Source organism: Leucopleurus acutus (assembly GCF_964270905.1).
Source record: "Leucopleurus acutus genome assembly, chromosome: 6".
Classification (NCBI taxonomy): Eukaryota; Metazoa; Chordata; class Mammalia; order Artiodactyla; family Delphinidae; genus Leucopleurus; species Leucopleurus acutus.
In genome coordinates this window covers 91,983,556-91,998,488 of record NC_139149.1, presented here as the reverse complement: position 1 = coordinate 91,998,488, position 14,933 = coordinate 91,983,556, and the positions used below count along the sequence as shown (strand labels likewise).

At 38.6% G+C, this 14,933-nt stretch overlaps 1 protein-coding gene across 5 annotated transcripts in view; it reads right to left on the bottom strand.

Moving 5' to 3' along the window:
- The window catches only part of UNC80 (unc-80 homolog, NALCN channel complex subunit), a gene marked incomplete at both ends in the record, with an annotated part of 242,147 nt that overhangs the window by 95,615 nt on the left and 131,599 nt on the right, over positions 1–14,933 (bottom strand). For all 5 annotated transcript variants that reach the window (XM_082840708.1, XM_082840711.1, XM_082840709.1 and 2 more), the window contains 2 exons: positions 2,247–2,447; positions 13,200–13,300. In XM_082840708.1, the coding sequence (XP_082696834.1) occupies positions 2,247–2,447; positions 13,200–13,300 (302 nt within the window). The remainder of the gene's footprint in view (positions 1–2,246; positions 2,448–13,199; positions 13,301–14,933) is intronic.

Genomic DNA, 14,933 nt, shown 5'->3' with positions numbered 1-14,933 from the left:
CAGTGGTAAATGCTAGGGAGATCAGGAAAGAGGGAGGTGGCACTTGAGCTGGATCTTGAAGGATGTTTGGGTTCAGCCACATGTAGATTACAGGTGAAGATACAGCTGGAGCAAAGGTATGGAAGTAAGAAATCTCAGTGTGTGTGTGGTGAACAATGAACATTAGGTTGGCGTATTTTTACAATTTTCAACATATATGGTTTTCTTCTAAAGCTAAGGGAGTTTTTATATGAAGGAGAACTTACCTAAATAAAAATAGGTTTTCTTTGTATGAAGTGTCATTTATGTTTGAGATACATGTGTGTACACACATGTATCTCAAACATAAATGCATGTCTATGTACATGAATACAAACATATATACATATATATCTCTCAAACATATATGTATCTCAAACATAAATGTATCTCAAACATAAATGTATACATGTACCCCAAACATAAATGCATGTCTATGTACATGCATACACATATAAACATATATACACATACATATTTTTCTGTTTATGTCATCATTTAGCAGTTCATGTAGTTTCCCCACCTAATTTCCCCTCAGAATTTGTATAGTTTGAATACCGGTAGATGCAATAGAGTCTAGTTGAAAAAGCCCTGACTTTGAAATTCCATGTTTATAAATTAAAGTCTAGCTGTTCTAGATGTGAACTGTGGACAATCCCATCTTTCTGAACCTCAACATTTTCATCTGTAAAATGTGATGAAGAGTATCTCCTGCACAAGATTTTCAAGAATCAAAAAGTACTTTGTCAGTGATGTATACCTACCTTATACGCTCATACATATGCTTTGAAGAAAATACTAAAAGGTCATTTTCCAGAAGGCAAATTAGCACACTTATGATATGCATGAGATACATATTTTTTTTCTTTAGGATCTCTTTAGGAGCTCTTGTATTAGCCAAAATTTCTTCCATATACCCATATTGCTTTCAAAATTTTAAAAATCATAATTAAATAAATCCCTTTTGTGAGTGCTAAAGCATTACAGTGCATTTTTTGTTATTGTTTATATTCTCTAGCTTGATTTGTATTTTATTGCCATCCTCCCACTCCACCAAACCTGGTTCACAAACTCTTTAGTATCAACAGAAATAACCTCTACTCCTGTTTAATTATTTTTTATTTCTCCAAGAATATCTGGCCTCATATTGTGCCAACAGCAGGTGCACAATGAATGCTCATCGAAATGAATAGGGATTATATAAAGATCTCTTGGCAGATCCACTTGTGAGAAGCAGCTGCAGGGGCGGCCAGCAGCATGCAGTAGAGCATCTTGGCCATCACGCCTGTTCAGGGGCAGATGGGTAACTCAGGGCTTCCCTGGCAGAAGCACGGCAGCCCTGGTTACTGTCTTCATCTTCTGCCAGTTCAGCTGTTCAGTTTTCAGGAAAGTGCAGCTGAATGCTTAGAAAATGTAATAGTTTCTTGAAGAAGTTTCCTTTAGTCTGATTTGACTCTATTATTTATCAGTGAACAGTTGGGCCATTTATTGCTTATTTCTTAAGTTATAACTGTATCAGTCCCCTATTACTGCTGTAACAAATCACTAAAACCTTCCTGGCAAAAATATAACACAAATTTATTATCTTAACAGTTCTCTAGGTCAGAAGTCTAAAATGAATTGGCAGGGCTGTGTTCCTTCTGGAGGCTCTAGGGAATCATCCATTTCCTTGCCCTTTCCAGCTTCCAGAGGCTGCCTGGACTCACTACCCTGCATCATTCTGACCTCTGCTTCTGTCATCACATCTCCATCTCTACCTCTGACTACGTTCAGCCCACTTGGCTAATCCAGGATAATCTCCCCATTATAAGATACTTAATTTACTCACATAGGCAAAATCCCTTTTGCCAGGTGAGGTAGCATATTCACCGGTTCCAGGGATTAGAAATCGGACACCTTTGGGGGGACATTATTCTTCCTACCACAGCAACCTACTTATCACCAGTGCCCCTTTGAGTTCATATTTATTTGTAGAAATAAGCCTGGGAAAAGAGTTGAGCCCATGTTTGCTCATGGACATGAAGACAAAGCACTTGTCTTTTATTTATTTATTTATTTTTTGGCACTTGTCTTTTTTGTACCCATCTTCTAATTTTGCTCAAAATCACACAGATCTGTAGCCTGGTTTATGCAACTGCAGTGGGCTGAAGTTTGCATTTCCAGAGAAAAGATTGTTAGGACATCACTTTCCCTATCATTGGTATATTATCATGTGATCATTCGCTCACCTCTTTCTGCTTCTTGCCCCGGAGAGCCACATTGCTCACGCTGCTGCTCTCTCGGAGGGAGTCCACGGAGTCTCCGTAGAGCAGCTTAATGGCCCTGACGAGCCGGGCACAGGAGCGGCTGTGGTGCAGGTAGCAGTGAGGGTGGCAGTAGTCAACGTGGGTGCAGATGAAGCTTTGCTGATTGCACAGCAAGATCATGACCTGGAACACAGACATCACTGAAGCTCAACCAGGCAACCAGGGTACAGACCAACTGTGAACGACGATGTGGGGTGGAAGATGAAAAGTGAGAATGTCAACTTTCTTTAATGGGTCTTAAAATCACAATAATTCCACAGAGAATAATAATTCCCACAAGAGAACAAAGGGTTACAAGCCTTTATGTACGTGGCTTCTTTTGCTCCCTGGATTCACACTTGATAGAAAGTTCTTTTTGAAATTATACAAGGTTAAGTGCTCTTCAAAAGTTGAAACAATTATCGGGGAGTGTCTGATTCCCAAATATTTTCAAATGAAGATTCTGAAATTAAAATGTATTATTTTTTCAGCTCTTATGTTGTAGGAGGAGCCAGGAGAAGAGCAGAAACTAATGAGAAGCTCCATCCCAAAGGATTTGGCTGGCCTTTGACAGCTGTGGGATGTCTTTAACTCCAGCCCATGTACATGGAACATGAAAACATTTCTGCATCTTCCACCCTGGCCTCTAACCTTCAACTGGGCCTTGAAACCCAGTGTAGCACTTCATTTCCCTCTCTACAAACTAATTTGTTTTCAGCTTTTGGGCTATTCTAGCTCTTCACTTGTGGCTTGATCTGGCTCAAATCTTCATATCTTCTAGACTTCTCAAGTAGTATTACAGAAAAGAACTCAGTTGATTTAAATGATATGGTTATTTTAAGAAAAGAAATGAAGGGCCTTGAGATGATAACTTCTTAAGTTGCCTTCCTAAAAAGGCAGTAGCATTCCTAGAGCTGCAAGTTTAGTCAAATCTGCACAGAGCAATCTTCTGAATGATTCTATCCTTCATGAAACTAGTTCCCACCCCAACACCTAAACTGTGCGAGACCATGTGCCACATTGAATGGAGAACATAAAGTAAGTCTACACAGATAAGACCAATCGAACCTCTAGAAAGGGCTGCCATGCATTTCCTTAGGAATGAGAGGTCCTGCTTAATCTGAGACAAATGTAAATAACAGTAACAATGCACCCCTCTCAAACTCAGCTAACAATACCTCATACTCTTCAAAGTTTTTTAAAAAAAAAATAGGTGTTGTCTGAACAGAATATCCAGATCTCTCTCAAGATTCATTGAAGATCCCTGATATTCCTGTTTATACTAATATGAGTCAGGGCACAAAGAAGAACTGTAAACCTTCCCTTGTTATTCTTGAATCTGGCCAAAAAATGGTTCTTTGACTAATGAAACTGATAAACTTCTAGCAAGACTGATCAAAAAAAGAGAAAGAAAAGATAAAACCTACCAATATCAGAAATGATAAAGGCACATTACTGTAGATCTCACGAAATTTAAGATGATCTTAAGAAAATATTATAGAGCATCTCCCCACAACTAGGGCATCTGTCGCCCGCTGGTGGGGGACCCTGACGCCCAAGGAGACAGGAGGAACCCCCAAGTGAACTGGTAGGATGTGGGGGGATGGGGGGGAGGAGAAGTGGAGGCCAGACAGGATAGGCGTCCCTGAGGCCAGGGAGATCAGGAGAGGCAGAAGGGAGGGTCCCTCCAGGAGGAGGGGAGAGGAGAGGAAGGTGACTGCTCCACCCACTTGGGCCTGGGGAAACTGCTGAGCTCCCAGGCCAGTCCTCTGCCCTTCAAGGCCCCCTCCAAGCCACGTGGGTGCTTGGGGGCATAGGAGGGAGGCTGGGGAGATCAGGAGAGGCAGGTGGGAGGGGCCCTCCAGGAGGAGAAGGAGAGGAGTGGAGGGCGTTCACCCCAGGCACTCGAGCCCAGAAAGCCTGCTGGGCTCCCAGGTGAGGTCCCCTACCCTCTGAGACCAGGGTGGGGGCATGCCCAGCCCCTTCTCTTCCTTGAGCCTAAGCACCACCCCCCACAGCTCCCAGGGCCTTTTCCAGCCCTGTGGGTCCTAAGCATAGCCCCTGCCCCCGACCCAAACCTTACCCTTACTTAGGCCCCACCCTCCACAGCCAAGGCCTTTTCCCCTTTTTTTCTTTTCTTTTTTGTTTTTCTCTTTTCCCTCCTCCTCTTTCTTACTCTTGTGGTACTGTTGTACCTTCTGGTTGTTGATTCATCTATATTTTTATATTCTTTCTAACATATCTGTTAGTTTCCTAGTATAATTTTATTTTTTACTTTGTAATTGTTTTTTGTTTGTTTGTTTTGCCATCCCACATGGCTTGCGGGCTCTTGGTTCAGAAGCTGGGGGTTGGGCCAAAGCTCCTGCTGTGGGAGCTCTGAGTCTGAACCACTGGACTAACAGAGAACCTCATACAGGGAATATTCATCAGAGTGAGGTCTCACGGAGCCCCTCATCTCAGCACCAAGACCCAGCTCTACCCAACAGCCTACAAACTCCAGTGTTGGAAGCCTCAGGCCAAACAACCAGTAAGACAGGAACACAATCCCACTCACTAAAAAAAAAAAAAAGAAAAGAGAAACGGCAAAAAAATATGTCACAGATGAAGGAGCAATGTAAAAACCTGCAAGACCAAGTAAATGAAGAGGAAATAGGTAACCTAACTGAAAAAGAATTCAGAGTAATGATTGTAAAGATGATCCAGAATCTCGGAAAGAGAAGGGAAGCACACATTGAGAAAATACAAGTGTTTAACAAAGATCTAGAAGAACTAAAGAACAAACAAACAGAGATGGACAGCACAATAACTGAAATGAAAAATACACTAGAAGGAATCAATAACAGAATAAGTGAGGCAGAAGAACGAATAAGTGAGCTGGAAGACAAAGGGTGGAAATAACCACCAAGGAGCACAATAAAGAAAAAAGAATGAAAAGAATTGAAGACAACCTCAGAGACCTCTGGGATAACACTAAACACACCAACATTCGAATTACAGGGGTCCCTGAAGAAGAAGAGAAAAAGAAAGCATCTGAGAAAATATGTGAAGAGATTAGAGTTGAAAACTTCCCTATCATGGGAAAGGAAATAGTCACCCAAGTCCAGGAAGCACATGGAGTCCTGTACAGGACAAACCCTAGGAAAAACACACGAAGACACATAGTAATCAAACTAACAAAAACTAAATTGAAATGAAAAATATTAAAAGCAGCAAGGGAAAAACAAATATAACATATAAAGGAAACCTCATAAGGCTATCAACTGATTTTTCAGCAGAAACTCTGCAGGCCAGAAGGGAGTGGCAGGATATACTTAAAGTGATGAAAGAAAAATACCTACAACCAAGATTACTCTACCAAGCAAGGATCTCATTCAGATTTTATGAAGAAATCAAAAGCTTTTCAGACAAGCAAAACCTAAGAGAATTCAGCACCATCAAACCAGCTTTACAACAAATGCTAAAGAAACTTCTCCAGGTGGGAAACACAAGAGATGAAAAAGACTCACAAAAACAAACCCAAAACAATTAAGAAAATGGTAATAGGAACATACATGTTGATAATAACCTTGAATGTAAATGGATTAAAGGCCCCAACCAAAAGACACAGACTGGCTGAATGGATAAAAAACAATATCTAGATATATGCTGTCTACAACAGATTCACTTCAGACCTAGGGACATATACAAACTGAAAGTGAAGGGATGGAAAAAGATATTCCATGCAAATGGAAATGAAAAGAAAGCTGGAGGAGCAATACTTGTATCAGATAAAGTAGACTTTAAAATAAAGACTACTACAAGAGACAAAGAAGGACACTATGTAACGATCAAAGGATTAATCCAAGAAGAAGATATAACAATTATAAATGTTTATGCACCCAGCATATGAGCACCTCAATACATAAGGCAAATGCTAACAACCATGAAAGGAGAAACTGACAGTAACACAAAAATAGTGGGGATTTTAACACGCCACTTACATGAATGGACAGATCATCCAAACAGAAAATAAGGAAATACAATCTTTAAATGACACAATAGATCAGATAGATTTAATTGATATTTACAGAACATTCCACCCAAAAGAGGCAGAATACAATTTCTGCTCAAGTGTACATGAAATATTCTCCCAGATAGATCACATCTTGGGTCACAAATCAAGCCTTGGAAAATTTAAGAAAATTGAAATCATGTCAAGCATCTTTTTGGACCACAACGCTATGATATTGGAAATCAATTACAGGAAAAAAAACTGTACAAAACACAAATACAGGAGGCTAAACAGTGAACTACTAAATAACCAAGAGATCAGTGAAGAAATCAAAGAAGAAATTAAAAAACACATAGAAACAAATGACAATGAAAACACGATGATCCAAAATCTATGGGACGAAGCAAAGGCTGTTCTAATAGGGAAGTCTATAGCAATTCAATCTCACCTTAAGAAACAAGAAAAATCTCAAATAAAAAATCTAATCCTACACTTAAAAAAACTAGAGAAAGAAAAACAAAAAAAACCCAAAGTCAGTAGAAGGAAAGAAAGCATAAATACCAGAGCAGAAATAAGTGAAACAGAAACAAAGAAAACAATAGCAAAGGTCAATAAAACTAAAAGCTGGTTCTTTGAGAAGATAAACAAAATTGATAAACTCTTAGCCAGACTCATCAAGAAAAAAAGGGAGAGGATGCAAATCAATAAAATTAGAAATGAAAAAGGAGAAATCACAACTGACACCACAGAAATACAAAGGATTATAAGAGACTACTACAAATAACTATGTGAAAATAAAATGGAAAACCACAAAGAAATGGACAAATTCTTGGAAAGGTACAATTTTCCCAGACTGAACCAGGAAGAACTAGAAAATATAAACACACCTATCACAGTAATGAAATTGAAACTGCAATTAAAAATCTTCCAACAAACAAAAGTCCAGGACCAGATGGCTTCACAGGCGAATTCTATCAAACATTAACAGAAGAATTAACACCTATCCTTCTCAAACTCTTCCAAAAAATTGCAGAGGGAGAAACACTCTCAAATTCATTCTACAAAGGCACCATCACACTGATACAAAAAACAGAAAAAGATATCACAGAAAAAGGAAATTATAGACCAATATCACTGATGAACATAGATGCAAAAATCCTGAACAAAATACTAGCTAACAGAATCCAGCAACACATTAAAAGGATCATACACCATGATCTAATAGGATTTATCCCAGGGATACAAGGATTCTTCAAGTATGCAAATCAATCAATGTGATACACCACATTAACTAATTAAGGAATTAAAACCATATGATCATCTGAACAGATGCAGAAAAAGCTTTTGACAAAATTCAACACTTATTTATGATAAAAACTCTCCAGAAAATGGGCATAGAGGGAACCTACCTCAACATAATAAAGGTCATATACGACAAACCCACAGCAAGCAGCATAATAAATTGTGAAAAACTGAAAGCATTTCCACTAAGATCAGGAACAAGACAAGGATGTCCACTCTCGCCACTCTTATTCAAAATAGTTTTGGAAGTCCTAGCCATGGCAATCAGAGAAGAAAAAGAAATAAAGGAATACAAATTGGAAAAGAAGAAGTAAAACTGTCACTGTTTGCAGATGACATGATACTATACATAGAAAATACTAAAGATGCCACCAGAAAACTACTAGAACTAATCAATTAATTTGGTAAGGTTGCAGGATACAAAATTAATGCACAGAAATATCTGGCATTCTTATACACCACCAACAAAAGATCAGAAAGAGAAATTAAGGAAACAATCCCATTCACCATCGTAACAAAAAGAATAAAATACCTAGGAATAAACCTGCCTAAAGAGGCAAAAGACTTGTACTCAGAAAACTGTAAGACACTGATGAAAGAAATCAAAGATGACATAAACAGATGGAGAAACATACCATGTTCTTGTATTGGAAGAACCAGTATTGTGAAAATGACTATACTACCCAAAGCAATCTACAGATTCAAGGCAATACCTATCAAACTACCAATGGCATTCTTCACAGAATTAGAACAAAAAATTTTACAATTCGTATGGAAACACAAAAGATCCTGAATAGCCAAAGCAACCTTGAGAAAGAAAAATGGAGTTGGAAGAATCAGGCTCCCTGACTTCAAACTATACCACAAAGCTACAGTAATCAAGACAGTATGGTACTGGCACAAAAACAGAAATATAGATCAATGGTACAGGATAGAATGCCCAGAGATAAACCCACACACATATGGTCATCTAATTTACGACAAGGGAGGCAAGAACATACTGTGGAGAAAGGACAGCCTCTTCAAAAAGTGGTGCTGGGAAAACTGGACAGATACATGTAAAAGAATGAAATTAGAACACTAACACCAAACACAAAAATAAACTCAAAATGGATTAAAGACCTAAATGTAAGACCAGACACTATCAAACTCTTAGAGGAAAAACACTCTTTGACATAAATCACAGCAAGATCTTTTTAGACACACCTCCTAGAGTAACGGAAATAAAAACAAAAATAAAGAAATGGGACTTAATTAAACTTAAAAGATTTTGCACAGCAAAGGAAACCCTAAAACATGACAAAAAGACAACCCTCAGAATGGGAGAAAATATTTGCAAACAAAAGAACAAAGGATTAATCTCCAAAATATACAAACAGCTCATGGAGCTCAATATCAAAAAAGCAAACAATCCAATTAAAAAATGGGCAGAAGAGCTAAATAGACATTTCACCAAGGAAGATATACAGATGGGCTAGAAGTACATGAAAAGATGCTCAACATCACTGATCATTAGAGAAATGCAAATCAAAACTACAATGAGGTATCACCTCACAGTGGTCAGAATGGCTATTATGAAAAAATCTAGAAACAATAAACACTGGAAAGGATGTGGTGAAAAGGGAACCCTCCTGCACTGTTGGGAAGAATGTAAATTGATACAACCACTATGGAAAACAGTATGGAGGTTCCTTAAAAAACTAAAAATAGAACTACCATATGACCCAGCAATCCCACTACTGAGCATATACCCTGAGAAAACCATAATTCAAAAAGAGACATCTATCCCAATGTTCATTGCAGCACTATTTACAGTAGCCAGGACATGGAAGCAACCTAAGTTGCACGGTCTGGGAAGATCCCACATGCCACAGAGCGGCTATGCCCGTGAGCCATGGCCGCTGAGCCTGCGCGTCCGGAGCCTGTGCTCCGCAACGGGAGAGGCCACAACAGTGAGAGGCCCGCATACCGCCAAAAAAAAAAAAAAAAAAGATTCAGGTACCTCAGTGTTCATAGCAGCACTATTTACAATAGCTAAGACATGGGAACAACCTAAATGTCCACTGACAGATGAACAGATAAAGATGTGGTATATATATATACACATACATACATACATATATATATACACACAATGGAATATTGCTCAGCCATAAAAAGAATGAAATAATGCCACTTGCAGCAACATAGATGGGCCTCAAGATTTTCATACTAAGTGAAGTAAGCCAGACAGAGAAAGACAAATACCACATGATATCACTTATGTGTGGAATCTAAAACATGACACAAAGGAACTTATCTACGAAACAGAAACAGACTCACAGACATAGAGAACAAACTTGTCATTGCCAAAGAATAGGGGATGTGGGGAGGGATGGACTGGGAGTTTGGGATTAACAGATGCAAACTATTATAAATAGAATAGATAAACAACAAGGTTCTACTGTATAGCACAGGGAACTATAGTCAATATCCTGTGATAAACCATGATGAAAAAGAATATGAAAAAGAAAATATATGTATATATGTATGACTGAATCACTGCTGTAGAGTAGAAATTAACACAACATTGTAAATCAGCTATACTTCAATAAATTAAAAAAAGAGAATATTATAAACATCTTTTTGTTAATAAATGTGAATATTTGGATTAAATTAACAAATTCCTAGGAAAAAAAATCAATTTGCCCAATCTGCTCCCTGGAGAAATCTTAATTATATTACATAAATTAAATCTGTAATTAATAATTTTACTACAAACAAAATTTTTAGATCTATAAGGTTCTACCAGTGACCCCTTCTAAATATTTAAAGAATAAATAACTCTGGTCTTACACAAACACTTCCAGAGGGTTAACAGTACACAAAACTAAAAAGCATTATTGAATAAAATTAAAGAGATCCTAAATGACTTATGGAACACAAATTAATGGAGGATAGACCATTTTATACATTAGAAGACTTATTAAAGATTTTAATTCCTCAGTTTTAATGATCTTTGTATTCAAAGTAAGGCTGCTGTGGAAGCTTTCTTATGGAAATTAACAAGGTGATTCTAATAGAAATGAATATAGCCAAGAATAGAACAGGCCACCCTGCAGAAGAACAAAGCTGGAGGATTTACACTTATGTGAAAAAAAGAAACCAGACACAATAGAGTACCCAGCATATGTCACCAATTATATGCATTTCAAAAACAGACAAAATAATTTTTGGTTTTAGAAGTTAGAATGGCAGTGGCCAATAGGGGAGAGTAGTGGCTGGTCGAGGGCCCGGGTAGGGCTTCTAAGGTACTGCTAATGTTCTTCTTGAACTGGTGGTGGTTACACAGATGTGTCCATTTTGTGAAAATTTATTGAGCAGTACACAAAGATTTTGTATGCTTTTTAATATGTAGGTTGGACTTCACTAAAAAGTTTACTTTAAATATAGCTGCCTCAGAGATTCTCAAAATCAGCCAGTTCTGGAGATTAACCAGTTCCAAGGGCATAGCACTGTAAACACTGAGTGTGAGGTACCAGCCAGCCCTTTATCTGACCCTACCAGGAAGTCAGATTAAAATCAGAGGAGATGGACACATTCCATATCTAAGATCAATAATAGTGCTGGCCCCTTCAATAAGTGGTGCTGGGAAAACTGGACAGCTACATGTAAAAGAATGAAATTAGAACACTCCCTAACACTATACACAAAATAAACTCAAAATGGATTAAAGACCTAAATGTAAGGCCAGACACTATCAAACTCTTAGAGGAAAATATAGGGAGAACACTCTATGACATAAATCACAGCAAGATCCTCTTTGACCCACCTCCTAGAGAAATGGAAATAAATACAAAAATAAACAAATGGGACCTCATGAAATGTAAAAGCTTTTGCACAGTAAAGGAAACCATAAACAAGACCAAAAGACAACCCTCAGAATGGGAGAAAATATTTGCTAATGAAGCAACTGACAAAGGATTAATCTCCAAAACTTACAGGCAGCTCATGCAGCTCAATATCAAAAAACCAAACAACCCAATCCAAAAATAGGCAGAAGACCTAAATAGACATTTCTCCAAAGAAAATATACAGATTGCCAACAAACACATGAAAGGATGCTCAACATCACTAATCATTAGAGAAATGCAAATCAAAACTACAATGAGGTATCACCTCACACCAGTCAGAATGGCCATCATCAAAAAATCTAGAAACAATAAATGCTGGAGAGGGTGTGGAGAAAAGGGAACCCTCTTGCACTGTTGGTGGGAATGTAAATTGATACAACCAGTATAGAGAACAATATGGAGGTTCCTTAAAAAACTAAAAATAGAACTACCATAGGACCCAGCAATGCCACTACGGGGCATATATCCTGAGAAAACCATAATTCCAAAAGAGTCACGTACGACAGTGTTCATTGCAGCTCTATTTACAACAACCAGGACATGGAAGCAACCTAAGTGTCCATCAACAGATGAATGGATAAAGAAGATGTGGCACACATATACAATGGAATATTACTCAGCCATAAAAAGAAACGAAATTGAGTTATTTGTAGTGAGCTGGATGGACCTGGAGTCTATCATACAGAGTGAAGTAAGTCAGAAAGAGAAAAACAAATACCATATGTTAACACATATATATGGAATCTAAAAAAAAAAAAAAGTTCTGAAGAACCTAAGGGCAGGATAGGAATAAATACGCAGATGTAGAGAATGGACTTGAGGTCACAGGGTGGGGGAAAGTGTAAACTGGTAATGAAGTGAGAGAGTGGCATGGACATATATACACTACCAAATGTAAAATAGACAGCTAGTCAGAAGCAGCCGCATAGCACAGGGAGATCAGCTCGGTGCTTTGCGACCACCTAGAGGGGTGGGATAGGGAAGGTGGGAGGGAAATGCAAGAGGGAGGAGGTATGGGGATATATGCATATGTATAGCTGATTTGCTTTGTTATAAAGCAGAAACTAACACATCATTGTAAAGCGATCATACTCCAATAAAGATGTTAAAAAATGATAATAATAATAGTGCTGGCAGTACCCTGCCAACTGTGGATCTCACATCATGCTTCCTGACCTTTCTTTTCCTTTCTTTACACCCAGGTCAAACCTTGAACTGTAATCTGTGCTTGGGATTCCCTCCTGCCTGTGCCCTCTGGAGAGCCCTTTGAGGTGTGACCTTCATCATCTTAGAATCTCCGTGTCCTAGTTTACAATTTGATCTAATACAGACTCAAGACTGACACCATGACCTTGCTGTCAGCATTTGTGGTGACCTGTATAAAACTATCGTGATGCCTTGCCTTGTGTCACTCAGTCTCTCTTGACCACCAACCTGGCCTGATCCCTCAGGGTTTTTTCCCCTGACTTATATTGCCTCACAAGCCAACTATAACAAAGCACCCTTGGTCTTAGATAAGCTTCAAATATAATCCAGCAGAAGACCAATCTTAGTGAGTATCCAGAGGTCCAGCTGAAATAAAAGCCTATAATTTTTCTAATAGGCTGAAATGATGGATGTTTTTGGTACAGTCTTTCATCCTACCTCCACAGATCTTCCCCAATGCCAAAAGAAATTGATCTCAGCGCTCTTTCTGAGATTCCTACTTACATGAAGCCATGACATGTTCCTGTGGTAATTTTCCTCCGTGCTGGCTGTACTCATTCCCTCTGGTTCAATGCTGGGCTCACTTGCACTCCAAGGACTCCCTTCTTCAAAAGAAAAATACCAAGAAAGGTTATATTGTTCTGTCTCCCTGGAGAGCATGTTGCTATGGTATAGTGGTCCATGCTTTTGAATCCTAGGGCAGACTACCATGGCCAATGGGTTACAGGGCATAGCATCGGCTTTAGTGGAGTAATATTAATAGGAGCTGTTCCCTTCACCACCAGCTGAACTGGCAATTACAAAGACATTTATGATCTCTGTTATGGTGGCTTCCATTTTGAGATATGGGAGCAGAGAAAAAGAACAGAGTCAAGTCCTTGAATTGCTGAGATGAGCAAGTTATTGGTTGAGTGTGCCCAAATCCATTCCAGACTGCCCAGACCTCGCAGGTGTAGTTAAGTAGGGACACCAACCAACCTGCAGTGGCCACAAAGGGTGCTGCTACCTCCACTGCTGCTGTGACTACGGCTAGTGCTACTACTCTTAACACCACCTGGCTTTGCTATCAGAGCTATTTCAAAGATGGGTGGTGCCTTGGAAAGACTAAGGGAATTTGGAAGTAACTGTGCCCAGCTGTGGACAACCCTTTGTCCAAACTCGTCTCTGTAGGAAACTGTGAAGGAGACATGTCACAGGAATTCTCTACTTAGTATACTAGATAACAAAGCTTTGTCCTCAAATCTACAAGCTTTTCTGGGTATTTTCTATGACAAAACTATGCTTCTAGCTTGGATAGTTTGACTTAACTGGCTAGGCTACATTGATCAATTTAAATAATTAATTCAAATAATATTTTCCCCCAAACTAACTGATGGTACTCTTACAGCTGAGGCCTGTAACAAAAGATGTCATAAGGTTTTTTCTATTGTCTCCTTAAAAAAATAAGCTGAATCTTAACTAACGCATAAATTAGCTATTTTCAAAGGCAAGGGTGGGTAGGTGCAGAAACATTTTCTATTTTAAACTCTCCTTGATTAAATATACTCAGCTTCTGTTTCAGCAGGCTAGATTGATAATTTATCCACATTTCCTGACTGACTTCTGAAACAACTTACTTAGAAAGAAGAGTTTTACACTTTGGTTTTCATACAGCGACTGAAAGGCAAAGAATATGCACTTCAATTTTTAACCTAACATTTAAATTCTAGGCAGCTGGTGAGTCCTATAGGCAACCCTGCTTAATCTTTTTCTTGTCTACTAAGATGATGATGAGAGCCCATACGACTAACACACTTTGGGATTCAGAGTCTCTTTGGGTCCTATAGTGACAATCTACAGCTCTGACTGTATATAAAGCTTATTCTTAGGAGTTTAACATACTTTACTATCATCCCTAATTTATCTTTAGAGCATCCTTTCACAGTAGGCAAGGAGTACACAGAATTATTCTCACTGGGTAGCTGGGGAAAACAAATCCCTGAGAAGTTAAGTGACTTGCTGAAGGTCACTAATTGTTAGATGTAGACAATCTTTCCTTTCTGAAATTTTGGTTGTTTTTACTGGGAAATAGCGACTTTAGTTTACAGAAGACTTTAAGCCAGCTATTCCCAAGGGAATATCTATATTTTGCTTTAAAGGTCTTGACCAGAAGAATAAAGGCACAAAGATCTAGATTTCAAAAAACTGCCCTTGTCATTAAAATGTTTTCTTTCCCTACTGTAGACTCCATATGCTCCC